Source organism: Alosa alosa, chromosome 3, assembly GCF_017589495.1.
Source record: "Alosa alosa isolate M-15738 ecotype Scorff River chromosome 3, AALO_Geno_1.1, whole genome shotgun sequence".
In the NCBI taxonomy this organism is placed as follows: Eukaryota; Metazoa; Chordata; class Actinopteri; order Clupeiformes; family Clupeidae; genus Alosa; species Alosa alosa.
This window is the reverse complement of record NC_063191.1, coordinates 37,059,335-37,086,730: the sequence shown is the minus strand read 5'-3', so window position 1 is coordinate 37,086,730 and position 27,396 is coordinate 37,059,335. Positions and strand designations below refer to the sequence as shown.

The 27,396-nt window shown below is 45.7% G+C and overlaps 1 protein-coding gene and 1 long non-coding RNA gene across 3 annotated transcripts in view; one reads left to right on the top strand and one right to left on the bottom strand.

The window, feature by feature from the left end:
• Positions 1-2,718: 2,718 nt before the first annotated feature.
• The window catches only part of LOC125291964 (prostaglandin F2 receptor negative regulator-like), a 36,285-nt gene continuing 11,607 nt past the window's right edge, over positions 2,719-27,396 (bottom strand). Inside the window, exons 5-9 of the mRNA XM_048239010.1 lie at positions 15,782-16,204; positions 13,356-13,805; positions 11,919-12,026; positions 4,532-4,849; positions 2,719-3,876 (exon numbers count right to left, since the gene is read on the bottom strand). Coding sequence (XP_048094967.1) covers positions 3,713-3,876; positions 4,532-4,849; positions 11,919-12,026; positions 13,356-13,805; positions 15,782-16,204 — 1,463 coding nt within the window. The 3' untranslated portion in view covers positions 2,719-3,712. The remainder of the gene's footprint in view (positions 3,877-4,531; positions 4,850-11,918; positions 12,027-13,355; positions 13,806-15,781; positions 16,205-27,396) is intronic.
• On the top strand, positions 8,183-11,274 carry LOC125291995. 2 transcript variants are annotated; one of them, XR_007193119.1, is made up of 3 exons: positions 8,183-8,872; positions 9,225-9,358; positions 11,146-11,274. It is a non-coding gene; the product is annotated as an uncharacterized LOC125291995 (long non-coding RNA). The 2 variants fall into 2 exon arrangements; XR_007193118.1 differs by having other exon boundaries at positions 8,183-8,954.

Genomic DNA, 27,396 nt, shown 5'->3' with positions numbered 1-27,396 from the left:
AATAATTCAGTGGAAATGCATGGATTCCAGTTGCTGCTACTGGAAGAAACTGGAATCCATGCATTTCTACTGAATTATTTTTGGAATCTGATCCCTTATCATACCTGTTCATTCTTACTCGCTGTCTAATTTATCGCTGCGACTAAATTCAAGATGGCTGCAAAACGTTAAACTTCGTGAAGATACTGTCTGTATAAATCGTCTTGTAAGTAAACTACCAGTGCTTTTCAAAGTTCTCAATGTCTCGTTTTAAATGTCAGGGCCCTAGGGAAGTCTACCAATGAAGTGTGGAGATACATTGAGCCTCGTAAATGGGTGTAAAACAGTGATTTATTTGCATGGTTAGCCCGACTTCCGAACCCGCGCACCACTACTGAAAAAGTTGTTGGTAGCATCGATTTAACTGCCCAGATTTTGGAGTGCAGGGGACAAGTGAGATGGGCTATGAGACATCGTTCACACTGTATCATGTTTCAATACACTTAAGGTCAATATCACACCGGAATTCTCCTTTAAGTTCGGGAGAAAAGACATAAAAGCCCGCCTACACTGAAAACTGATTGGTTGATTTAGCGAAACAGGCAAATCAGGATGCTCTCTGTCTTTGATGCGCTCAGACACACACGCACCACCTCTTAAGACATGTAAGAAGTAAGTTTATTCGCTGGCAACGTACAAACTGACGAGTTACATTAGCCCTAGCACTATGAGCTACGATAAACTTTAGCTAGAATAGTTAGCTTCTAAGTGTGGCAGCTAGTTATTATGTCATGTTCTGATATGACATTCTTAACGTTTTGACTATGTTACAACTGATAAAAGCAAGACAAATAAAGTAACCAAATCGCTTTGCAATATTTTAGTCCAGAAATACTTATGGGTGTTCATTTACCATAATGTTAATTACAGTAGCCTATACGTTATCTCCCCTTGCTGTTACCACCAGTTTTAATAACTTTACATTTGCGATCATGACCCATTTCATCTAATAACACCACTGGCATCTTCTTTGACTATCAGACCCCAAACAGCAATACATTGAACTACAAAGATGTTATAGTAATGGTGTTCAGTTCATCATAATCTTTATGACATAATGTAATTTGCCGTCCGTCTCTTTTTGCCGTCCAGCATGGAGCCGTCACGTGACTTAAGTCACGTGTCTGCAAGGGGTGAATATGGTCAACACTTTCATCAATTCAGATAAATTCTCTCTTCCTACCTATTACACATACAGAGGCACAGAGAGAGAGAGAAACAAATAAACAAATACAGTAGAACAGTATATACAATAACAATACAGTGAAGGATGGGATGAATTTATATCTAAAGCAAACAAAAACGTTAACAAACCCCTTAAATTTTATCTGCTTGTGCATCAGGCCCTTGGCGGTCGTATGTGACCTAGGCAGCCCCTTCCACTCCCTGGGCCAGAGGACTGTGAAGCATGACTCGGCAGAAAGGAGCGCCACCACAACGGAACTGCACAGCCGCCTAAAACAGCAAAGGGCGACTCACAGAGAGAGAGCAGGGGAGGGAATGAGAGATGGAGGGAGAAAGAGAGAAACATGCAGAAGAAAGGGAGAGAGTGATGTGTGAAAAGGGGGGAACAACAGGGAGAGGGGAAAAAGGAAAGAGTGAGAGAGTGAGTGTGTGAGAGAAGAAAGGGAAACACTACTCCAGTCATCACCCTGGACAGAAATACTCCAAACGCTTGAGATGTTATGCATATGAAACAAAAAATCTGCATCAATAATTGAGAGGTAGATGCTGCGTAGAGGCGATTCTCCTAGGACCGGCAAAGATTCAGGACACACACACACAACCAAAAACTTGCATATAAAACTTTTATTATGGTATCAATTTTTGGAAGGCTTCTTGGATCCATTTTTCTGTTTTTTCATTCTCTCTTTCTGTTGGGAGAGTGGATTGTAACTTGGGCATGTGGAGAACAAAAAAATCCTTATTGATCTCGGAGAGGCAGAAAGGGGGGGGCAAGCATGAACAGAGGAATTCTTGAAGAACCAAGCAGAACATTCCAAAATCAACTCACATTTATAAAACATCCCCCCTTCTCCGAACATTTATATTTAAAACAGTGAAATATTACAGATTAAAAATGTCTATGTCTGTGTGCAAAAGACTGGTCAGTCTAAACACTTCTTCTCCCCGTCTTCTGATAGGCCAGGAAGAAGAGGGGCTTTTTCTTCCCCTGGGTGCTGTGCTTGTTTTCGCCAGCAGGGTGGCACTCTTTATACTGGGATGGCTTCACGTCATGACTAGCCCTCCGACTCTGCACAGTCAGGGGGTTTAAGTGTAACAGCTGGCTCCAGTCTTAGGACATTCCATATGGATGACCTCCAGGCAGACCGAGAGAGTGTTTACAATGTGTGTTTGTGTGTGTGTGTGTTTAAGGGTACATTGCAGAGGCACCAAGGCGAAGAAAAGGATATAGTCTGTCAGGGTTTTTGAGATGCATGCTTAAACTGGTAAAACACACACACCCACACACAAAACATAGCACTCCTCTGCTTCCTTTTTGAAAGTTCATGACCACAGACAGACACATACACACACTACTCCCCATTTCTGACAGGGTCAGAGGTCACTGGGGAGTGAGAGTGACATGTCTGCCCTGACAGACCCTCCTCCATGGGGAACAACCGCCTGACAAGGCCTGGTGCGCCTACTGGAGCTCAGCCAGCCTGTGTTGGGGGTTGCAGTGGTGCTCCCTGGGTGGGGTGGGTGGGGGATATCATCATGGAAACACAACATCAAACGGAATTTCCAGTCAGGTGGATGCTGGGCATCTCCCCTGCAGAGAGAGTCTCCATCACAGGGTCAAGTGTCTCTCCTGTTACTCTCCTCCAATACGATGCATAGCAGTCTGTTTCAGGCCAACCACCACCAGAAATCACAGGGTCCATAAACCACTCCACATAAAGCCTGCCACCTTAAACAGCCCCCTCTACACCCACACACACCTGTGAGAAGCACTCTGCCACTTTACACTTAAAAAAACACTTACACTAGTTTGTGTGTGTGTGTGTGTGTGTGTGTCCGTGTGTGTACGCTGTGCCACTGCTGGTGAGGTTTTCCTGAAAGAAGTGCGTCGTCGGTCAATTTGGCTCAGCAGCGAGCAGTTGAATAGTCTTGTGCAGAGTGGTTTGAGCCTCCCCTCCAAACACACACGCACGCACGCAGACACACACGCACGCACAAAAAAACATACTTTTTGTCTTTGAAGTGAAGTCTCGAGCAATAAGCTTCCTCTTAGAACACATAACCATACACGTATAAAAAATACACTAGTGTCTCTTAAAACCCTCACACACACTTTTGAACTATTTCCCTCAGTCTCAGAGGCTTTGAGGCGCAGTCTAGAGCAAAAAGCTTCTTCCTGGAACATAACCTGGCAATAACGTCCATGCCAGAGCTCGCTCCCTAGGTCACGGTGTATAATGTATGTGTGTGTGTGCTTGCGTGTGTGTGTGTGTGTGTGTGTGTGTGTGTGTGTGTGGCCTTGTCATAAAAGCCTCGAGTAAGAGAGAGAGCCTGGGAGTCACATTGAAGGGAACGAGTCTGTGGTCAGTGGAGAAAAGGGGGGGAAGCCGGCCTCTCCCTCTCGGTCTCGGTCGCAACCCCGATCCCGATCCCGCGCGGAGCGCCCGTTGAAGGCGTGTCTGAGCGGAGGGAAAGGCGGGGCGGTTAGTCAGTCCATCTCCATGTCCATGAGCTTGTTGGTGGAGCGGGGGGTGTGCAGCGCGTTGCGGCAGCAGCACTGGGCGCAGATCAGGCCCACCAGGATGGACAGCAGGCCGACGGCCACAGCGGCCCCCACGCCACACAGCAGGGGCAGACGCATGGACGCCCACACTGGAACACACACACAGACAGAGGGGAGACAGCAGTTAGAGATGCGTACACACACACACACACACACACACACACACACACACACACACACACACACACACACACACACAGACAGACAGACAGACAGAGGGGAGACAGCAGTTAGAGATGCGAGCACACACACACACACACACACACACACAGACACAGACACAGACACAGACACAGACACAGACAGAGGGGAGACAGCAGTTAGAGATGCGAGCACACACACACACACACACACACAGACAGAGGGGAGACAGCAGTTAGAGATGCGTGCACACACACACACACAGAAACACACTGTACAGAGGGGAAAATGTATGGACTCCCACGCTGAAACACACATACAGAGGGGCAGCAGTTAAAGACCCCAAACGCACACACACACGCACACACACACACACTTTGTACTGCAGGGGCATACACATGGTTTCCCATACAGAAACGCACACACAAAGGAATTAGTTAAAATATAAACACACACATAACCTATATATTCAAAACAAAAATCTATAGAATAAACTACTCTAACTCTTCTTATACATACTCTGAGTTTCACCAACACTCACATGAACAGACAGACAGATAGACACACACACACACACACACACACACACACACACAGACTCACGTGCCAGCCTGATGGACAGGTATATGGGCTGTGATTTGAGCTGGCGTCCTTTACTCCAGGCTCCCGAGGCTGGGGCCAGCAGCCAGGGCGTGGCCACGCAGTAATAGTCCCCTGCGTCAGCGTCGCGCGTCCCGTGCACGCTCAGCGTGAAGGTGTGGGCGTCGCTGCGCTCCAGGCTGCAGTCCGCCGACAGGTTGGCGGCCGGCGCGCTCTTTCGCACCACGCCCCAGCGGTCCATGCTGACCAGCGGCTCGGCCCCACCGTTCTCCACTGCGCGGATGGGGGACTGGAACCACTGCACCTCGAACGACACGTCACCTGAAGTGAGGAGATGTGAGGTAAGAAAAGACAGAGGTAGGTAGGGTGGGGGAGATGGGGAGAGAGAGGGAGGGAGGGAGAGAGAGAGGGAGGGAGAGAAATGGGGGTATACAGATGTAAGGTAAGGAAAGACAAAAGAGGAGAGAGGCAGATTACAAGAGGAAGATCAGAACAGAATGAAATGGTAGAAAGAATGTGAACAAAATATGGAAAGAAAGAAAGAGAACAAAATTCTTGTAGAGGTCATCACATCTACATGCTATTACATTATAAACAGTTGTACAGGACACATGGGAAACCACTGGCATGTCTGGCTGTCAAAACAACAAACACTTATGACATTCTTCTAGAACTTTCCATGAGAACAGACGAGAGGAACACAGGGAGGCATGTGCTCTAGGGCTGTAGAGGTGTAGTTAAAGGGAGGAGTAGGAAGGAGAGAGAGAGGGAGGGAGGGAGAGAGAGGGAGAAAACTAAGCAAGTGAGTGAGTGAGAGAGGCAAGAAGAGGGAGAGGAAGGCAGAGGGAGAAGAGGAGAAAAGAATGAGAGAGAGAGAGAGACAGGCTACAGCATGTCCATAGTGCTGCATCAGTATGCCAGGAATCCAGGGGAATTGACAGCAAACACAAAACGCCACACCTATGTGCACACACTCTCACTCTCTCACATACACACACCCTTACTCATGACTGTACCAAAATCACCCACTTACTACTCTCTCCACATACACACAAACAAATTAAAAATGTGCACTGAAAAACACATAAAACTGATTCAGATTCAGAAACAGATTAATGCCTGCATCACCCACCCTCCCACACACACACACACACACACACACAGATTAAGCCCCACCTAGAGGAATCCTCAGCTGCCACAGGTCTGCCCAGTTCAATAAGCTTAAATAAATCATGCCAGTGTTCCTGCCAGGAGTCATCGCTCCCTCTACACCAGCTAAACACACACACACACAAATAAATGCACGCACAAAGACATGCACATGCTTGCACATTCTTACACACACACATACACAGACACAACGTCATACATACACACACACACACACAATCTTCAAATCTATCCAAAGAGTAGAAGCAGTAATCCATACTCTGCATCTGCGTTGAAATATTGTCTTGGACAGCTTCTTTTTCAGTGTCCAGTTAAGGTTCACATGAGGGGCCCATTTAAGATTAACGACACGCTTCGGAGTAGCGGAGAGTGGACAAACGAACTGACTGGGCCCTGCGTGTGTGTGAGTCTAGGGGATGAACAGCCACTCTCTGGTCTAATTTGGGCTAATTGCACCCCCATAGCCGTAGATGAGGCCTGACAGAACAGGAACTATGGGGACAGTGACAGAGAGAGGGGGGGGTAGAATGATTCTTTGCCCCCCCTCTCTGTCCATGCAGGACTGAGGAGTCACTGTCCAGTTCATTATGGACCATAAACCACTTTTTTGGCCGCCCGGTCACTGGCGCTCTTGTTACCTAATTGCCTGGTTTTGTGCGCTTCTCAATGGAGGCTAAAACTAAGCAGGAGGGAGAAGAACGTAGCCCGACACACACACAACCCAAACCATATTGCACAGGGGTCTTTCTCAGCACTTTTCCCGGAAAGAGCGAGATGTGATAAATCCTGCGCAAGCTCAATGCTTCGCCAGGCTAATGGGTGTGTGTGTGTGTGTGTGTGTGTGTGTGTGTGTGTGTGTGTGTGTGGGGTGGGAGGGGGGGGGGGGAGGGGGGGGAGTCTGGGTGCAAGAAAACGAGGCGTTGTTGCCACAGCGACTGCATCAAAGGGTTGGGGTCCCTGCAGGCTGCAGGGAGCGGATGCTTTCGATGAACCTGAGCATGCGGATAAATATCAGTGCCTTGGGGGGGCCATTCTGAACCGCAACTAGGACACACCAATCAGGGTTCATGCCCAGTGTGGGCTGATATAACGCAATTAACACACTCGTTTAGTTAATGTACGGAAACTCAAGGCCAATTAGGCTATGCTTAGCCACTGCATGCGAATGTGGTCGTGTATGCAAATAGTTATTCACAGAACTGTAGTATAGTCATGTAACTTCTCCCCTTGGTTTTACCTTTAATGTCATCCGCACTTTCAGTAATTCTTAACCCAAGAGCATATTTCTATCACAAAATGCATTCACTAGGGAATCAAACATACATACACATCCTTCATGCTACATGCCAATTAAGATAGGAACACCGATGCAAGACAGGAAACTGAGAACTTTCCAATTTTAGGGCACACTGTGCCTTCCATGTCAGGTGTACCTGGGGTGAGTGTTTGTGATTTATGTGACTGCACAGCTTTGTGAGTCACGCAGCTCAATATGAAGAAAGAAGAACGTGCTGATCAGTTGTGGAGACGGGACAGGATTGCATTACAATTGAACAACTTGCATCATTAAGAGAGCTTTTAGGTATTCAGCATGACTAAACAGGACCTCACATACACATACACACTCGGTCTTACGCATCCACATCCTTACCCACACAGAGTCTCTCTCTGAATCTGTCCCAAATGCATACACAGATGCACACACACACACACACACACACACCCCACAAACACACACACACACACAGAGCCTCTCTCTGAATCTGTCCCAAATGCATACACAGATGCACACACACACACACACCCCCCACAAACACACACACACACACACAGAGCCTCTCTCTGAATCTGTCCCAAATGCATACACAGATGCACACAACCCCCCCCCCACACACACACACACACACACACACACACACACACACACACACACTCAATCTCTCTATCTATCAAATACAGAGAGAAGCACACACCACAGTTAATGTTCACACTGCTCCAGCCTGGACTTGCACACACCGATTAACACACACACACACACACACACCACAGTTAATGTTCACACTGCTCCAGCCTGGACTTGCGCACACCGATTAACACACACACACACACACACACACACACACACACCACAGTTAATGTTCACACTGCTCCAGCCTGGACTTGTCCTCAGGGCTAAAATGTAAAGCCTGTGGCTACAGATTCAGATATAAGGAAGAGTGCAGCACTAGTGTGAAGCATCCAGCATTACTCAATGTCTCACCACATCCAGCATTACTCAATGTCTCACCACCACATCCAGCATTACTCAATGTCTCACCACATCCAGCATTACTCAATGTCTCACCACATCCAGCATTACTCAATGAGTATGGGTAGTGACACACACACACCACTGTTAATGTTCCGATTACTCTGCATTGACTTGCTCAATGTTCAACCACACCAGTGAGTCTGTGTAGCACTTAGCCATAGACACACACACACACACACACACACACACTTTGTACATGAAAGACAACACATGGAACAATACCCCCGAGTTTCAGGTTACTCTTTGTTGGAACACATCAGTGCTTGCACCACCTCCACCACACACACACACACACACACACGAGGAGGGAAACCACTGAAAGCTGAGCAAACTGTTTACTTGACAAACTAGTTCAGCCCTGTAAATTAGTGTCAATCATCATCAGTCCAGTACCACCCCTGTATGACAGCAATCAAAAGAGCATGACAGAGCACAGTAAGAAAAAATACTGGTAAAAGAATATCTTCATATCTCTAAAGATATGTATGGATTTACAGTAATAGAAGATACTGCCATATATACAGTGGGTATTGGTAACTATAATACAGGTTACATTCTATTTTGTTGTTGTTCATATTCATTTTTATACTGTAATATGTTGTTAGGTCACTATGGACAAAAGCGCCTGCCAAATACCATAACTATACTAAACTGAATAGAATAGAATGGAATAGAATGGAATGGAATAGAATGGAATCAACTGAAGTAGCCTAGAAAGTAAAAAAAGTGAAACTAGAGTGGGAGTGACCTCTTTGAAGTTGGAGCTTTGGCAAACATGTCGGCCGCTGCCAGCGAACACCACCACGTACTGCAGTCTTATCAGCTCCAGGCATGTGTGGACAACGAGAGCAGGAGGAGAGGAGGTGGGCAGCTCATGCACTTCTTAAACACACAGCAACTTTTTTTTTTACGAGCCCAAGCTCAACATTCCAGGGTAACAATGTGGTACGTGTGAGAATGTTTCCGTGTGTGTGTGTGTGTGAGTTGTGCACATGTCTCTGTGTGTGTGTGTGTGTGTGTGTGTGTGTGTGTGTGTGTGTGTGTGTGTGTAGGAGAGAGAAAGGGTTTTATACGTGTGTGTCTGTGTGTGTGTGCTTCTATAAGGAAAAGTATGTCCATGTGCATGCAACTGTAGTTGTGTGTTTGTGTTGTATGGTAATGACTGATGTGTGAGACTGTGTGTGTGTCTTAATCTGTCACTAATCCGTTCCAAAGCCACTACTTGACCGCCCAATCAGAAACAGCTGCAGCCATTGGCGACGGCATTCAGCTTTTCCTTGGCAACGCCTCCGTGTAACTCCCACCGACAGCCACCATAACCTTAGAGGCCGTTTACACGACACCGCCGGGTGAGTTTTCTCTTACCGCTTTCACACCTTTAACGACTCCGGCAAGAAAAAACCTCGCGTGTACACACAGAGGTGTAACCGGCTAAATGTGCTGTAGTGCATATGCCAGACCAGTCGATGGCGCCGCTGTGCAGAAGCTTCACGATAAATTCGCGTGAATCACGTAGAAGAAAACATTGTTGAAACAGTTTGTTAAGCCAGAGAATGTCTAATAAGTGCTGTGGTTAAGCTGTCACATGAAATAAGGAGACTACAGACAATTCGGTTTTCAATTCAACTGTTAAACTAATAAAGTTCATTTTCAAGGTATGTGACTGCTATGTGAAATTTCAAATGCTTAGCCTACGCATTGCATTAGGTCTGAGCACCACTGGAGAAAACACTAACATGCAGTAAGCTAATGTTTAACTGAGTTAAGCTAACGTGTGCTTCTAACTTAGCCACTAAAGGCTGATAGGCTACATTGTGCACATAAATCATGAAAGGGGGAAGAAAAAACATTTTAATATCATAAATAAATGGTTTGGTTTGTTTTGACAAGCAACATGTCAGGTCGAGTGCCGTGGCTGAGTTGAGAGGTGGGGCTATGTCGTCATAAAGTTGCCGGCTTCGCACCTACAGGCGTCTACACGGCGAAAGTTAGCCGGGCGGTTTCAAAGTTCCCACTTCGGAAGCCGGTTTCAAAAGCTATCGGTTTCAGTCTCCTAAACTGCCGGCGTCGTGTACATGCAAGGCGTAACCGTTAACAAAACCTCACCGGTTTCACAAAAATCGGCGTCGTGTGCACGGCCCCTTAGTCACCACCACAGCCACACACACACACACACACTCCTAACAAACATCAGCACAGACAGCCATCATTACCTTTGCCATTGTCACAGCCACACAACACATACTAGCACAGAGAGAGACAGAAACAGACAGAGAGAGACAGACAGGACACACACACACACACACACACACACACTCACCAAAACCAGCACAGACAGCTGCCATTACAAAGTGTCCATCAACAAGAGCCACTAACAAACATAATCACAGATGGTTGCTGTTGAGAAGTCCCTATCAGAAGCAAACGTAAACAAACATGGTCACGGTGGCCATATGTGGTGAAGAGGTGTGGAGACTGAGCAGGTTCTGTTTGCCCTTCCCTCATCACCCTCACCTCCACCTGTAGCTCATGGTGTTGTATCTGGTGTTGTTGATATGTAGTATGTGTTTGCATGGGTTATATGTCCTGTTCTCTTCCATCAGGGACCATGTTGGAAAAAAAAGTGTTTATCGCTTTTACATGTTATCTCTTGGATCCTTTTTGTCTTTCTATATCCATAAATAAACCAAACCAAAGCAAAACACCCAAGTTCAAACACAATGGTGATCTCATCGCAGAGGAAATCCCACCCACCTATAAGTCCTAGAGAAAAGAGCAACAAACTAATCAGAGAGAAGGAAAGAACACTGTCCAACACGCATGGCTCAATCAAGGCACGGTGTAAACTTCCGCGAAAGTCCAGATTGGGGTTGGACTGGACGGGAGGCGCAGTCAGAGCCCGGGTGATGAGGAGGGAGGTCGAGGGGTCCACGAGAGGTCAGCCTGCGGCTCCGAGCCCCGGGAAGAGCGATAAGGAAATCAGCGCAGAGCAGACGGGGACCGAGGCGAGGCTGCGCGTTAACTGTGTGTGTGTGTGTGTGTGTGTGTGTGTGTGTGTGTGTGTGTGTGTGTGTGTGTGTGTGTGTGTGTGTGTGTGTGTGTGTGTGTGTGTGTGTGTGTGTGTTTTCTTCGTCAGGCTGCCAAGGTCGACAGAGGACTCGAGGAGGGAGCGAGAGAGAAGAGGATGGTTTACATCACATCCTGCGACGAATTACGTGAGTGAGTGAGTCAGAGAACAACACCACAAGACTGTTGACCATCTACGGTAAGAGAATATGGCTCCCCATGGAAGGAGGACCGCATGAGGCGTGAATCATGAATCATTTATAGATGTTTGAAATGCACACATCCCCATTTGGGGAAGTTCTCATTAAGATGGATGACTAAATAGTGTCGATGAGTAGGCGTGTATATACCTCTAAAAGCAAACGCTAATCCAATGGCCTAGTTCATTAATCCATTATATAACACAATGTCCTTGAAGCGGAGACTACAGTAGTGGAAAAGACAAAGAAAGTTAAAGCACCAGCTGCAGATCACGAGAGCCTGTGGGTATTACCTCCTATTGGACAGTATTTACAGTCGCAACATAATATTAGTGCTGTATATATATATATATATATATATATATATATATATGTGTGTGTGTGTGTGTGTGTGTGTGTATATATATATATATATATATGTACATGTGTCATCGTGAATGGGAACGACCGTGTTCCCATGCAAAATGTGCGTGTGTGTGCGAGAGTGTAAAAGAATGAGTGTGATGGTGTACAGTATTTGTGTGTGTGTACGTGTGAGGCAAATTGTATGTGTGAAGGAGAGAGTGTGAAGAAGAGATTGAGAGAGAGAGAGAGAGAGAGAGAGAGAGAGAGAGTGTGTGTGTGTGTGTGTGCGTGTGCTTGCCTGTGTTGGGAGAAGCTCCTACGACAGTAATGATGCACTGAAGTTTAGCTGTCTCTCCTGGAGCCACCCTATGCTGGTCTGAATGAATGGACACATTGAACACCGGACCTGTGAGAACACACAGAGACACACACACACACACACAGAGAGATTTAGAGTCATGAAATTTTCTCCCTCATCCTGCTCTCTTTCTCTCACTCCACTCATGCCTGTACTCGTCCCTCTCTCTCACTCCACTCATGCCTGTCCTCGTCCCTCTCTCTCACTCCACTCATGCCTGTCCTCGTCCCTCTCTCGTCCCTCTCTCTCACTCCACTCATGCCTGTCCTTGTCCCTCTCTCTCCTTTCCAGGCCACTTAAGTAGTCCGGCTCCGGTGGCCATAGAAACAGTGACCGCTCTCCTGTTCCAATCGTGTGTGTGTGTGTGTGTGGGATGAGTATGTGTGGGATGAGTGTGTGTTGGCTTCCATTGCACCAGTGGTGGGAATCATCCGGGTTTGTCCAACCTTGAGAATCCCACATCTCCCTCTTCATCTCTCTCTCTCTCTCTCTCTCTCTCTCTCTTCTTCTCTTATTCCCTCTCCCATACCCTCTTTCTTATTTTCTTTTTTCATAGTCTTTCTCCTGCTATCTCTTTGGGGACTGTGAGGCGTTCATCCAGGGTCTCTGTGCTCACAGACTAAGTACTAATTGGCAAACTGGCAGTGCCTTGAACATCCTGGAGTCTCTCTTGTTGTTAAGTGGGGAGCCTTGCACCTGCCCCTGCCCAAACATCCACCACATAGAGAGACTAGGATAAGTACAAGCAGACTCCCCCACCGAGGAGGCAACAAGGTCAGTCTGAGCACACACAAAAGACCCACCCCCACCGACCCTCCAATCCCCTCTCCCCAGTGATTAACAGCTTTTACCACACAAGCCTCCTCCACTAACCCCCCACATCCCCCGCCAACCCAAGCTGTGGTCCAGTAGAGAATGACCAGACTCAGCAGCGTCGTGCCTGTGGTGGTGGACGAGAGGAATCTGCCCCGAGGGATCCACTTTACTGGGCTAATCATCCGGTTGGGAGGAGAGAGAGAGAGAGAGAGAGAGAGAGAGAGAGAGAGAGAGTCTATAGGGCTTCTTATTCAGAAAATGTCTGTGTGAATTTGGCATGGACACATGGACTGACATGTACTAACTACTAACACAAAAACCTTCTGTTCAACAATCTCCTCTTTTGGATGTGCATACGCACACACATACACACTCACAGATGAGCTCATCTCTCTTTCTTGCACACAAATATACAGACATAGCCACACACCCAAGCACACACGCACCTAGCTGACAATAGTCCCTTTCTTCTTTTCAAAATTATATAACTCCAATATTCAAATCGGCTGGTGCTTCCTTCCTCTAACACACATCACAGAGGAAAGGGGAGGGTGACTGTACCTGTGTCCTCAAACGAGATATGGATCTTATTGGACTCGGCACTGACCACCCTGGTCCAGTCTCCTCCTCCTCTGGTGCCAGACGCAGAGCCAGCACTAGACCCAGACCCCCCCTGTTCCCGTGTCCAGGCTGCAACCTCGCAGTAGTAGAACCCACGGTCCCTCAGCTGCGCTCCGTACAGACGGAACCGGTACTCCAGTGGGCCAGTCTTCTCCAGCGCCACACTGTCCACGCGGCCCGGTTCCGTCCACTCCTCCAGCTGCAGAACCGAGTCTGCGTTTAGGGACAGCACCTTGCGGGAGGCCGCCCCGGACTTCTCTTCCGTGCGCACAAGAACAGAGTAGCCGGGGTTCTGCAGGTTCTGGCCTGTCACGTGGCAGCTCATCTCGAAGGTTGAACCGGCGCTGGAGGCCTCCCGGATCCGGTGGGCCACCACGCTTAGAACCGGGGCTAGCAGAGGACACATAAGACATCAGATCAATCAATCAATCAATCAATCAATCAATCAATGTGATTAAGACATGGGCTACTGATTACCTACATGTAGATCAGAGCAACAAAGGTGACCCTGGAAACTAACCTCTTCATTCCGTTACAAGAGGGAAGTGGTCTGCCAATGGCCTTGACATCCTAATGGAACACCAATCATCCTAATCAATAAGGGATTATCAGAAAGCCGAGCGAGAGGAGTGTGTTGCTTACTAACGAAGCCCTCTCCTAATGACGAGCCCTCATCTATGGCGTCTAATCATGTGCTATTGCATTCCACACCACGGGTGCTTGAACAAAGATGGATAATTAGCTCCTCGGGTCAATATATGCTGATGCCATGTCTAGAAGACCCGTCTCAGTAGACAGCACATTTCTACATAATTCAGCATCTCGGTATTTAGTTCCCTTCTGCACTCAGTAAAGTTTTACCAAGAGGACACACTACCTCTTCAACTGGTCAATGACCAATCCCTTAAAATAACCAAGGCGTGTGATGGTCACATGTCATACTACCTGACGTGTAGATACTAGTCAACAAAAAACAACTCGGGCTAAGAGACTATGTACAGTCTATGTAATGACATGTTTGTTTCGGATGGTTAAGCTACTGTACAACTGATGAAATGGAGGAACTACAGTGTAACAACAGGCAATCTAGAGCAGTAGAGGAACTCAGTGATCCATGTGTGTAAACAAGAGCCTGTGGCTCGGACCACCCACATATCTATACATCATAAATACTCCTGTGTTTCTTTAACTAAGATAGACTACTAACGACCGTAAGCTCTTGCGCTGTGTTTATTAAACAATTTAAAGTAATGATTTGTAATCATTGCTCTTTTGAGAAAGCCTCATCTGTCACATCACATGCCTGGGACAGGCATTTTTAAACAAGACTAGATAGTAGAAAAACACATCAATCTGGTCTGGTCACTCCACTCGTGTCCTCTGTGGAAGCTGACCACCACCAACAACTGAAACCGTGGATCCACTGTGAGCCGACCCGTCGCTCGTGAGAATAAGGAGTATTTCGTAATGTCCATAATCGGAGACAGTTAGGCTCCTCGCACGTCATCAGAGACAAGATGTGTGGCGAATATGAGTCATTGGGGACAGTCGCGCGGCATCGTCACTCTAATGTCGGTCCTCATCTCTGTTGGCCACTGGCCCTCTGGGCAGTCAAAGAGGGAGACCGCTATATGTGACGGAGAACGAGCTGGGGGGATTCTAGAAAGATCCTCTTTTCTCTGTGCCAAGAGCTTGATGGTTATTTTGGGGGTTCAGTCTGGCTTACTAAAAAATCATCATCACTCATCGGATTTTCTATTAGATGCCGTTTAGTGGCAAGTTTCATTACACTGTTTGATTGGTGGCTTCATATGGAGTCTGCATTTGTTTTCAAAGCCACAAAGAGGAAGACAGAAGCAAATAAAAAGGGAAGTTGATGAGAAATGAAGAAATTGGACTCGATTGAGACTGTAGTGCTAATGAGTTCCAATAAAACATGGACTGGATGGAACATTCACTCGAGCATTTCACTATGTATGTAAGGGATCATGTACAACAATGTTCAGACAACAGAAACCTATGTATGCTGAGTTGAAATAAGTTCAATAACCTCAGAACAACACCGTAAGAATAAAAAACAACAAATACATCTTCTCATAGAGCATGAACAAATAGTTTATGCATATTGACTACACTAAACAGATGCGTGACCTAGAAATAGCATGGATACAACAACAAAAACAATCTGTTCAAAAACTGACCTCAAATGGATATTGCAAAAAAAAAGAAGGGAAAACAGGCCTGTGGCTAAAAATCTCTCACAAATTAAAAATGACACAGTTATCTTCACCCCAATATGGCCACAGAGAAAACCAAACAAGAAAAAAAGAATTAACGAAAGAAAGTAAAAACACACTCTAACTCACTCTTGGGGCTCCACTGAACTTTGATCGGTGTGGAGGAGATCTCTTTGGCCTGCTCCCAGCCTCCCTGTCTGGAGGGCGTCCAGGCGGACACGCTGCAGGAGTACTCGCCCATGTCCTGGGTGCGCGTGCGGAGCAGCCTCAGCCTGAAGACGTTGGGTTCCCCGCGGCTCAGCGCGATGTCCCCAGACTCAAGCCGCTGCTGGTAGGTCGTGCCGGCAACCAGGACGCCGAGCTCGTTCAGCGTGCCGATGGTTTCCGTGGTGGCGGAGGTGTCGCCGGGCAGGGCGTTGGAGTAGAGCCAGGTGACCCCCAGGCGGCCATCGCGCAGGTGTTGGATGTCGGTGACCGCGCAGAGGAGCTCAGTGGGGTCGTAGGTGAACTGAGGGGACACCGCAGCGCTGAGGGTGACCTTAAACTCTGGCTCTAGGAGAGAGAGAGAGAGAGAGAGAGAGAGAGAGAGGGAGAGGGAGAGAGAGAACATATAACTGTTAGAGGAAGAGTTGGACAGAGAAACATGAGGTCAACAGGGTGAAGGGGGAGAAAAAGTTTAACCGAGAGTGTGCAGGGGGATGGGGATGGGGGAGGAGAGGGAGCATGATCAAATGAGAGAGAGAGAGAGAGAGACAATAGAGAGGGGGAGAAAGAGGGAGACAATAGAGAGGGGGAGAAAGAGAGAGGGAGAGAGAGAGAAAGAGAGGGATAGAGATAACGAGAGCGAGCCCTTTCTATTTTACTTCCCAAGAGCGCCAGTGTGAGCTGGAGCTGCAGAGTGGAGTGTCATCCGCCGTTATCACAGTGGAGTGCACATCTCATTAGCATCTATTTAAAGCCAGAGCCGTGCCACTGCAGATAGGCACAGCTCCCTCAATGCAATGTTCCCCTGCACAGACGTGGGGGGTGGGATGGGGGCACAATGGCCTGACAGCTGAGGCTCAACCTTCATTAGGCACTCTAGGCCTTCCTTGTGGAGTTTAGATTCCTAAAGCCCTGCTTCCCTCTCACAGCTGTCATTGTTATGTCTCACACACACTCACACGTATACACAAACGCTCACAAACACACACACACATAAACATACACTCACAAACACAGTCTTAGCTCAGAGTGTGCCATGGTGGGTTTGGTGGGTTCTGTGGTCGAGTCTTGGTTGTGCTTAGCAACTGAGCAACTGAGTCAAACAAATATTCACACACAGAATCCCCCCACACGGCCCAGCCACATCCATAGCCTGGCCAAAGCTGCCAAGTCTCAGACAAAACACACACAAACCTGTTATTGTGCAGCAGTTCCAGCAAACCTCTACAACCGCCTCGCAGAATCTCCACAAACTTGCTCGTCCGACCCGGACCCATTCCCAGGCACTCTATTACCCATTACCCCACTTAGGAAGAGACAGAGAGAGAGAGAGAGAGAGAGAGAGAGAGAGAGAGAGAGAGAGAGAGAGAGAGAGACAGAGAGAAATTTATACTTCGATAAATTTACCAACCTAATCCCGGAGTTCCGAAACCTGGGAGAACAGGAAGTACTGCCTGTCTTACTTGGACAGCAAGGACAGACAGCAGCTCTTGCTGCTAAATATGTCACTGAATGCCATAGAGCGAGGGACAGTGATTAGACACTATACACTGCACAGACACACACACACACACACACACGTTTATATGTATAAATGTCTTATCTATCGTATGTTCTGTATTGTATTGTTTGATGTCCTGCTTTGGCAATGCAAAGAAATATTTGTCATGCCAATAAAGCTACCTTGAATTGAATTGAATTGAATTGAATTGAATTGAATTGACAGAGGAGAGAGAGAAGAGAGGAATGAGAGGAGAGAGAAGGAAAGGGATGGAGAGAGGAGAAAAGAAGAGAGAGAGAAAGAGAGAGTGTGTGTTTGTGTGAGAGAGAGAGGAAAGAAAGAGAAAGAGAGAGAGCAAGAGAGGGAGAGAGAGAGAGAGAGCGAAAGAGAGAGAGAGAGCGAGAGAGAGCGAAAGAGAGAGAGAGAGAGAGCGCGAAAGAGAGAGAGAGAGAGAGAGATGGAAGAAGAGAGAGAGAGAGAGAGAGAGAGAGAGAGCTGAAGAGAGAGAGAGCGAAGAGAGAGGAGCAAGAGAGGGAGAGAGAGAGAGAGAGAGAGAGAGAGAGAGAGAGAGAGAGAGAGAGAGAGAGAGAGAGAGAGAGCGAAAGAGAGCGAGAGAAAGAGAGAGAGCGAGAGAATTTAGAATTTAGCAAAATACTTTATTGTACATATTTAACAGTTACTAGGCATTACATATAAAATAAGAGGGGATAAAAGAAATAAAGAAGACTAAAAAATAAAAAGGACAAATAAGCATTAGCTCAACACGATCCATAAATTAATTCATCATTACTAACTGAGCATAAGACTTCCTTGTATCCCCATACATTTTCAAAACCATCAAAGTCTTTCATTGCTGAGTAAAATTTAAAGTCAATCAATATTCTAGACTTCACCAATCTTAAAAAGACAGAAACGCAATCTTGACCAGAAACACCAGAAACACCTTCCATAGCATTCGCTAATCCACGCTGCCATCTTTGCTTGCCCAATTACAAAGTTCAATAATTGACACTCGTGACTTTTTCTTCTCATGAATACCAAACACCCAAAATAAAACACTGATTTGTAAATCCCACATTAAAACCTCTGAAAATCAACTCTAGGCGACAAAACAGAGAATTAAGTCGAGGACACATTCCATAAAACAATGAAAAACAGTTTCTCTTTCTGGACAAAAAGGACACTTATCTTCAACAGTAGGATTTACAACACAAACAAAGGAGTTGACAGCTACTGTGCCATGTAATATTTTCCACTGCAAATCACCATACTTTTTGATAAAGGTGGTTTATATAAAGCTCTCCATGCAGGTTTCACACCATCACTAAGCACAAGTTTCCTGCGCCATGGTGTATCGGCCCTACATTAAGCTTTGTTTTGTTCAAGACTTTACACAAGCTTTTATAAAAAACTTTCCCATCTGTAAGTTCTAAATTAAAGCAGTGAAATCCAATAAATTACCAGCACACCCAGCATGATCAGGTGTGAGACTTAACAATGGGAAAGACTCTTCACAACTGGAGCTTGATCCCTCACTGTGAAATGACTGTAAGAGAGCACTTTCTCTTCTGTTAGAGCACCCTCACTTTTATCTAACAACTGTGTCACAATACGCAAAGACCTTATTTTTAAAGCTGTAGCCACATTTCCCACATTGCTAACACTTGGACCTGCTACACATACAAGATCTCTTAGAGTTCGTATTCCTCCATTGTTAAAAACATAGTCCAAGGAAGGGGCAATTCCGGCTGAAATGTCCAAGTCAAAGCGCCTCTAATCAGCGGTTCCTTCAAGAGCCAGTGAAGGGAGGTAGAATTTCCTTCAACATGTACATTAAACAAAGAAAACACTTTAAAAAGTCCACAGTAAAACAAGGTAGTTTCTGGAGAGAAAGCTTCCTAGGGTCCATTAGAAATAGAGACAGATCCAAATCCAGCCCCCTAGCCTCCTTAATAATGTACAGGCCAGGGTCTCCCACACCAAATCTTTTGGTCCATACAGTAGCCTCTGTAGGAACTGGAGGCTTAAAAGCAGTAACTCTGCTTGCCAGGTGAATCCAGGCCTTGTCCCCTTCCTCCTTAGGTAAAACAAAACACTTTGAGGTACCCAGTGTAACTTGTCCCAGAAGAAGTCCACTATTAATGCTTGTATGCTGGAAAGCAGGTCTGGCGGAGGGTCAATACACATAAGACGATGCCACAAAGAAGATGCCACCAAATTATTACAGATTAAAATACGCCCCCGATAGGACATCTGTGGAAGTAACCAGGACCATCTATTAAGGCGCCCTTTAATTTTCTCAAGGGTACCATCCCAGTTTCTTAACTGTATTTGTTTGTCTCCTAGAAACACCCCAAGATATTTAAAACCTCCGGTTACCACACTTAAGCCTAGAGGAAAAGAAAGTCTCTCCCCCTTGTCCCATTTTCCTATTAGTAGGGCTTCACTTTTGTTCCAGTTAATTTTTGCTGAAGAGATTTGACCATAATCTTCAACAGTATTAATGAGATTTTCAATATCTTTTTGATTTTTAACAATTATGACCACATCATCAGCATATGCAGACAATAACACACAACAATTGGAATGTGGTACACTAAAACCAGAAATACATTTTCTAAGCTTGTGTAAAAGAGGTTCAATTGCCAGAGAGTACAGCATCCCCGAAAGAGCACAGCCCTGTCTTATTCCCCTTTGGACCTTGAATGGAGAGCATAAACCACCATTTATTTTTAATATGCTTTCAGCGTCACAATACAGGACCTTGATCTTGGCGATTAGACCTGAGCTGAACCCGAATGCTGACAGAGTTTTCCATAAGTATTCATGTTCAACACGATCAAATGCCTTCTCTTGATCTAAGGAAAGTAGACCAGCATCAAATCCCAATTGCCTTGAGAGTTCCAAAAAATCCCGGATTAAGGTAATATTGTCAAAGATTGATCTGTTTGGCACACAATAGGCCTGATCAGAATGAATGACCTGTCCCACCACTTTCTTCAATCTAATGGCCAGACTTTTTGAAAATAGTTTGTAATCGCTGCTCAGCAGCATATAACTGGTCTCAATTCTTAATATCTTGCAAGTTGCCTTTCTTGGGAAGCAAAGTTAAAACAGCTCTTTGCAGGATGTGGGTAGCTGACCTTTGGAAATGCTGTCATTTAACACTTCTAGCAGGTCCTCCCCCAAGCACAGGCCAGAAGCACCTGTAAAATTCTATGGGAGACCATCAAACCCAGGCGCTTTCCCACACTCCATGCCCTGAAGAGCCAGTCAGTTCTTCAGGGATAGTGCTGCCTCTAATTCTATGGCAGATTCCTCTGAGACCTTGGGGAGATTATCAGGAACTCCCCTTTCCATGTCCAGTTTTTCAATGTATTCACTAGTGTACAAATTTGCATAGAAACTGACGGGCAATTTTTCGCATCTCAGCAGGATCTACAGATAGACCCCCTGATTCAGAAAGAAGAGCATGCATGCATCTTCTCTGGCCATTTTTCCACTCAAGACTGAAGAAAAAATTTGGAAGGAGCATCCATCTGTGCTACATTCTGATAGCGAGATCTGACCAACGACCTTGTGCCCTTATGCCCAGCAGATCAGCCAATGCCACTTTTTTGGTCTTTGCTGCCTCAGTATGCATGCAATTTCCCGTGGATTCAGCTAAATCCTGAAGTTCCACAATTTCCATCTCCAGGCTATCCATAGATCTGATTATGTCATTTGTGACGTTGCAAGTATATTGCTGACACAGCTGTTTAATATGAATCTTTCCAAAATCCCACCATTGTTGTAAAGACTTAAATGAGGACTTTGTTTTTCTAAAATCATTCCAAAAAAAATAAAAACATCTTTAAAATGTGTGTCACTCAGTAGAGTTGTATTTAAGTGCCAATATGCACTCATTGGCTTTATATGTCTCATGCCAATTACACTTTGCACCATGCTGCGGTCAGACAATGTAACTGGAATAATATTACAATTCTGAAAAATATTACGATGATGCTTTAAACTGTACACTCTATCAAGCCTAGCCAGAGACAAAAACATTACCCCTAGCATGTGCCCATGTATACTGTCTTTGGTTATTGAAATTCCTCCAGATATCACTTAGTTCATGTTTGTTAATCATCTCAACAAGTTTTTCTCATTGAAGCACTATGTGGCTCAAGATGATTCCTATCAAGATTTGTCTCGGTACAATTAAAATCCCCTGCTAAAACTAAATATTCATCTTTGTTACAATTATTCAATGCATTACATAATTGGTCAAAAAACAACATCCGATCAAACCCAGATGAAGGTGCATAAACACACACAAAAACAAAAACATTATGCTCAAAAACTGCTCTGATTTTTAAGAGTCGTCCCTCTACTATACTCTCAACAGCATAAGAGGAAGGAACAAAACTTCTAGAGAAGAGCAAACCTACTCCTCCACTCACAGAAGTTTTATGGCTGAGAAAAGTTTTACCTTCCCATTCTCTAACCCATTCAGCAGCATTCATATCATCACTATGTGTTTCTTGAATAAACATAACATCAATATGCTTTTGTTTTAACAATTCAAAAAGCTGTACTCTTTTCCTCGGGTCCCTTGTACCATTGATGTTTAAAGTTGCTATTTTAAAATTACTCATTGATAGAAGAGAGCGTGAAAACAAATCAATAAACAAAAAGAACAAAACAGAAAAAAGAGAGTTATCTTGGTCTCACTGTCACTATCATCGATTTGTTGATTTAATTTGGTCAGAAATTTCCTTAGTCTATGAACCTCTTGATCAGTGAAACTTCCTAAACTCCTTAAGTGCTGAACTGATCTCACAAAACCCTTTGCATCTGGAAAATGGTCTTCCACTCGAACCCCTCTAGCATTCTTTGTGGAGTCAAGAAAACTTTTTGATCATGTTCAATGTATATACTCCGGCGGGCTAGGAGGGGAGAACACGATAGAGAGTCTGACGAATCATTCTCTGTGTCAGCATTCCTAGCAACCATGTCATCAATTATGTTCTCCGTAGTAGACGCACTAGCAACCTTTTTTTGCGCCCTAGGAGAACGCCTACCACCAGGTTTCTTTCTTTTGACAAAGTGGAGCTTTGAATACCATCCGTCTCCATTAACTCATTAGCGCACAAAACTGGCTCTGCATCCTGAGCTGTGATTCTGTCTTTGCCATCCATCAAGTCATTCGTTATTTTTTCCATCATAACAGTCATAATATCATTTGTGTTATCATTACTTGATTGTGCATTTTCGCTATTCTCCTCATTCCCACCAGCATTAGATATATTATCTTTACCTACGGTAAGCTGTCGATTGCTTTCGCAACCACCGGGTCGCTGGGACGGTTCAGTCTCCTTTATCTCCTTCGTTATGCTCACCATTAACTTTGTTTCCTTCTCCATTAACCGGCCCAGTCTCTTTATCTCCTCCTGCACCTCTGCTATGATCACTGACACATTCTCCTTCTCCGTTAACCGGCGCGTTTTGGGCCGCAGGTATCTTTTTCTCTGGACAAGACCGAATAAGATGGCCTTCCTTCCCACACCCAAAACATTTCATTGACTCAGTTGTAGCAAAAACAACGTAGTCAAATTTGTCAATTTTGAACTTAAAAGCCACATTAAGTTCGCTTTGAATAGTCTTTCAAAATCATATAAACATGCCTCCTAAAAACACGACATGTTTCAAAAGCCGAGATTTACAACCAAGGGGAACTTTCTTAATTGATGACATAATTTGTCCAAACCTTGCCAATTCCGTTCCAAAATTTCATCTTTTATAAGCGGTGGTACATTTGACAATGTTATACGTTTAGCAGGGGTCACCAGTGGAAGAACATTTAAAAAGTGTCTTTGATAACAACACCCTGAGTTACAAAGCGTATTCACTTTGTCAACACTGTCCAGAAAAAGGACAACGGATCCATTCATCCTTGAAGCTGATACAACACTATCATGACCTACAACATTACCTACTTCTAAACCGTTCCTCAACTGAAATATCAGCGCTTGCAGCAATTTTAATTGCATGCCGCCGACTTAAGTTTTCAAACGCCATTGCTTCCTAAACAAAGGGATACACACCCAGCGACTAAGCTGGGTGTAAAACACTAAAAGCGAAATAACTGAGGAAAAACACTATATAACAAATGCAAAAGTAAGGGGAAAAATTAAACCATGAAACAAAAAAAAAAAAAGGGAGAAAAAGATAAAGGATAGAAAGGTAGAGAGAAAACACTCACACCAAACCAACAGTGCAGAAAGCGGTGCTCAAACGCCACACCCACCAGAGAGAGAGAGAGAGAGAGAGAGAGAGAGAGAGAGAAAGAGAGAGAGAGCCCAAAGAGAGAGCAGAGAAAGAGAGAGAGAGAGGGAGAGAGTGGGGAGAGAGAGAGGAGAGGAGAGAGAGACCAAGAGGGGAGAGAGAGCAAAGAGGGAGAGAGAGAGAGAAAGAGGAGGAGACAGAGAGAGAGAGAGAGAGAGAGAGAGAGAGCGAAAGAGAGCGAGAGAAAGAGAGAGAGCGAGAGAGAGTGAGAGAGAGAGAGTGAGAGTGAGAGAGAGAGCGAGAGAGAGAGCAAAAGAGAGAGAGAGCAAGAGAGGGAGAGAGAGAGAGAAAGAGAGAGAGAGCAAGAGAGGGAGACAGAGAGAGAGAGAGAGAGAGAGAGAGAGACCCACCATTCATGCCTCACAGCCCATCCTCCCCCCTCCATTAATGCCACAGCAGGTCCCTCTCTCCTGCATTGCTGGCCCCTTGCCCCCTGCAGGGGGAGCACATCACTGCGCTCCACTGTAGCATCGTAACGCTGCCATTAACCTTTAACCCGCTGGCCTTTGAGCGGAACTCTGCCTTCAGAAGGCCAAAGCGCCCGTAAAGAGAGAATGTCAGTAAAAGGCCCAGTGCTGGTCATGATTAAACCATCATCACTCACAGCCACTGAACTTCTGCAGTGAGACTCTTCAGAGATTACAGAGAAAGAGATGAGTAATGTTTCATGGAGAAGAAACGACGCATGCCTTTGGAAGAGAAGAGAGCGCATTCACTGTGCAAACTTAAAAGAGACTGGCTAATTGGGATAGACAAATCTCTTGCCATTTGATTGGGTTACGCGGATATGCCAGCATGACTGCGAGAAATAGCTCGGTTCAGGCAAAACACTTTCTTCTCAATTCCTTCAAACATGCAGAGACCACAAACACCAACCCTGTGTCAATGTCTTGCTGTAACAAAGTTAGCCGAGATCAGAAACTATTTTTCATTTGTAAATGTTACGCACATCAAATAGCCTACTTGACAGTGTCTCTTGGCAACTGCATGTGAAGACTTGAGAGACTACTCCAGAGACATTCAACAAAATAGCAATGTCTTGTAGAGCTTCATGGGAAACTCAAGCCCATGCCAGGACTTCTACCATGGACTCAAGCAGTCATTGAAGTTGTTTCTCTCAAAGTTCAAGTACTTTCCGCTACTGTGTCTTACAAAGAGCCCACAGTTTAAAGGGAATCCAAAAGCTCCAGAAAAGAAGAAGTGAAACACTAAGCAGACCTGGGAAAGCAGATCTGCAAAACGGAGGAAGAAGGGATTAGCATTGTGCTAGCGACGCCACATGAGTAGCCTACCATCCTTATCTCATTCATCCTGCTTACAAACCACCACTCCCTGGACAACTCCAATGGGTCACCATTGAGGTTGTTGTGAGAGAATGCTTGAGGTTGTTGGCACCTGGGTGGTTTTCTTCTCCCTGTTACATCAGAGTCTTTCTACCCTACCTGTTGTGGACAGCGTCTAGAACGAGTGAGTATTTGGAACAGTGGTGAGATGCCCAGGCAGGATTACAACGGGGTTAGGAGGGTACTCTCTGCATTTAGTCTGAGCTCCATTAGAACAAATGGGACACACTCACATCCATACACACAGAAAGTGAAAGAACGTAGCACCAGATAAAAGGGCAACGCCAGAAACAGACATAACAAAGCATATCTCTGTTAAGGAGGCAGAAAAAGGCAGAAGTCTCAAAAGAAACAACAAGGACACTGCGTAGACCTCATATCCATGTCAAGGCCCAATAGCTATCTTTAATGCTACAACCTCCATTGTTAGCAAAAGCCAACCTAATGAGTTCCTATCCACAGGACTCAATCCCACAGTTTTCTCAGGCATCAAAGTTTGCCACCCAGCTCCCCCTACACCATTTCCCGCTGAATTTCCCCTTGGGGATCAAGAAAGAAAGAAAGAAAGAAAGAAAGAATGTATGTATCTATCTATCTATCTATCTATCTATCTATCCATCACCACCACATACCTCTACATCCCTTTGCTCTCTCATCTTGGCTTTACTTCATTCATCTGTATTAGCTTGGCCGCCACATTGTGCAGGGTTGCCGAACTGTGTGAAATTCCAAGTCCACGCCAACAATATGACATGGGAGACCCCCCCTCTTTCACTTGTCTCTCTCACACACTCTCGAACACTCTCTCAAGCACTCAAACACACAATTTCTTTCACTCCCACTCCTTTCTGTCTCTCTCTCTCTCACACCCCCCCCTTACACACACACACACAGTGTGCATCTGTGAGATGGGAGATGTGCCCTTCCCCCTGACCAGACCCTGCTGGCCACAGGCTCCAGTCCTTGCACCAGCTCAATCCATCTACTGGGGGCTTAGCTATGAAAGAGCAGCCCCCCCCTCCCCCACACCACCATCCCCTCCCTGATAGCAGCCAGCACATAACAAATCAGTCACTGCTTGAGCAAAAACAGGGGATTTCCAAGATCCCCCTTCACCCGCCTCTGAACTGGGCAGAATACAACAAAGCAAACCCGAATCAGAGAGAGAGAAAAACAAGAGAGAGAGGAGTGGTATGAGAGGAATCGAGGATCTAAAAAAGAAAAGATGTAAAGACTAACTTAAACAGACAAGAGAGAGAGAGCAAGCGAGAGAGAGAGAGAGAGAGAGAGAGAGAGAGAGAGAGAGAGAGAGAGAGAGAGAGAGAGAGAGAGAGAGAGAGAGAGAGAGAGAGAGAAGAAGAAAGCTGAAACTGTGAAACAAATGGCACGGGTGTGTTCAAGGACCTAAAAACCAGAAAGACGAAGGCTAATTTCAGCGGAACATTAATTAGGACAATGAGGGCCAATTACAGTGGAAAGTGGCACAGTAGAGAGGCTTCCTCTTTCACTGCTGATGAAAACTATGCAGCATGGCACCCTGGAGCCCACACTCCACAGCGTGTGGAAATGAGCCTGAATATTAACCAGAGCCAGAGAGAGAGATAGAGAGATGGAGAGAGAGAGATACACAAGACAACATCTACATAAATAAGTAAATAAGTGAATGACAATGTTGGAGTTGTCTTGTACAGCTGTCTACAGATCAGGGGTTGTTCTAGCCTTCTACACCTCTGTTTGTTTTGTACACTTCAAACAGAAGACACACATCACTACCCTCATGCGAGAAAGAGAGAGAGAGTGAGAGAGAGAGATAAAAAGAGAGATAGAGGGAGGGAGATAGAGAGGGAGAACATAGCTGGATGGAAGTGAGAGCAAGAGAGAGATCCCATCAGGGCAGGAGAGAGAGAGGCAGGGCCAGAAAGGCAAATGAGTCCAGAGAGATCCCATCAGGGCAGGAGAGAGAGAGGGAGGGAGAGAGAGCGATACCATCGGTGCATAGCTGTGGGAGTGAGGGTACAGACAGATCGACTCCAGAATTCCCCAAACGTTCTCAGAGACTCCATCGGCACTCTCTCGTTCTCTCCACAGAAACAGAAAGAGAGAGAGGGAGAAAAAAACGAGCCTGTTCTGCTGACTGAGTGACAGCAAGCATGGAGTCTCAGAGGAAACCGTGGGGGTTTTCTAGGCCTCCTGCTCCCCCAAGGAGGCTTCCCGGCATGCTCTCTGATGATGTCAGAGGCGGGTTCGCTTTCCCACACACATGCACACACACACACACAACTGTTCTTTACAACATGACTCACACACAACCCCCTCTTCCTCACACACATACACATACGCACACAAACAAACAAGCAGGCACGCTT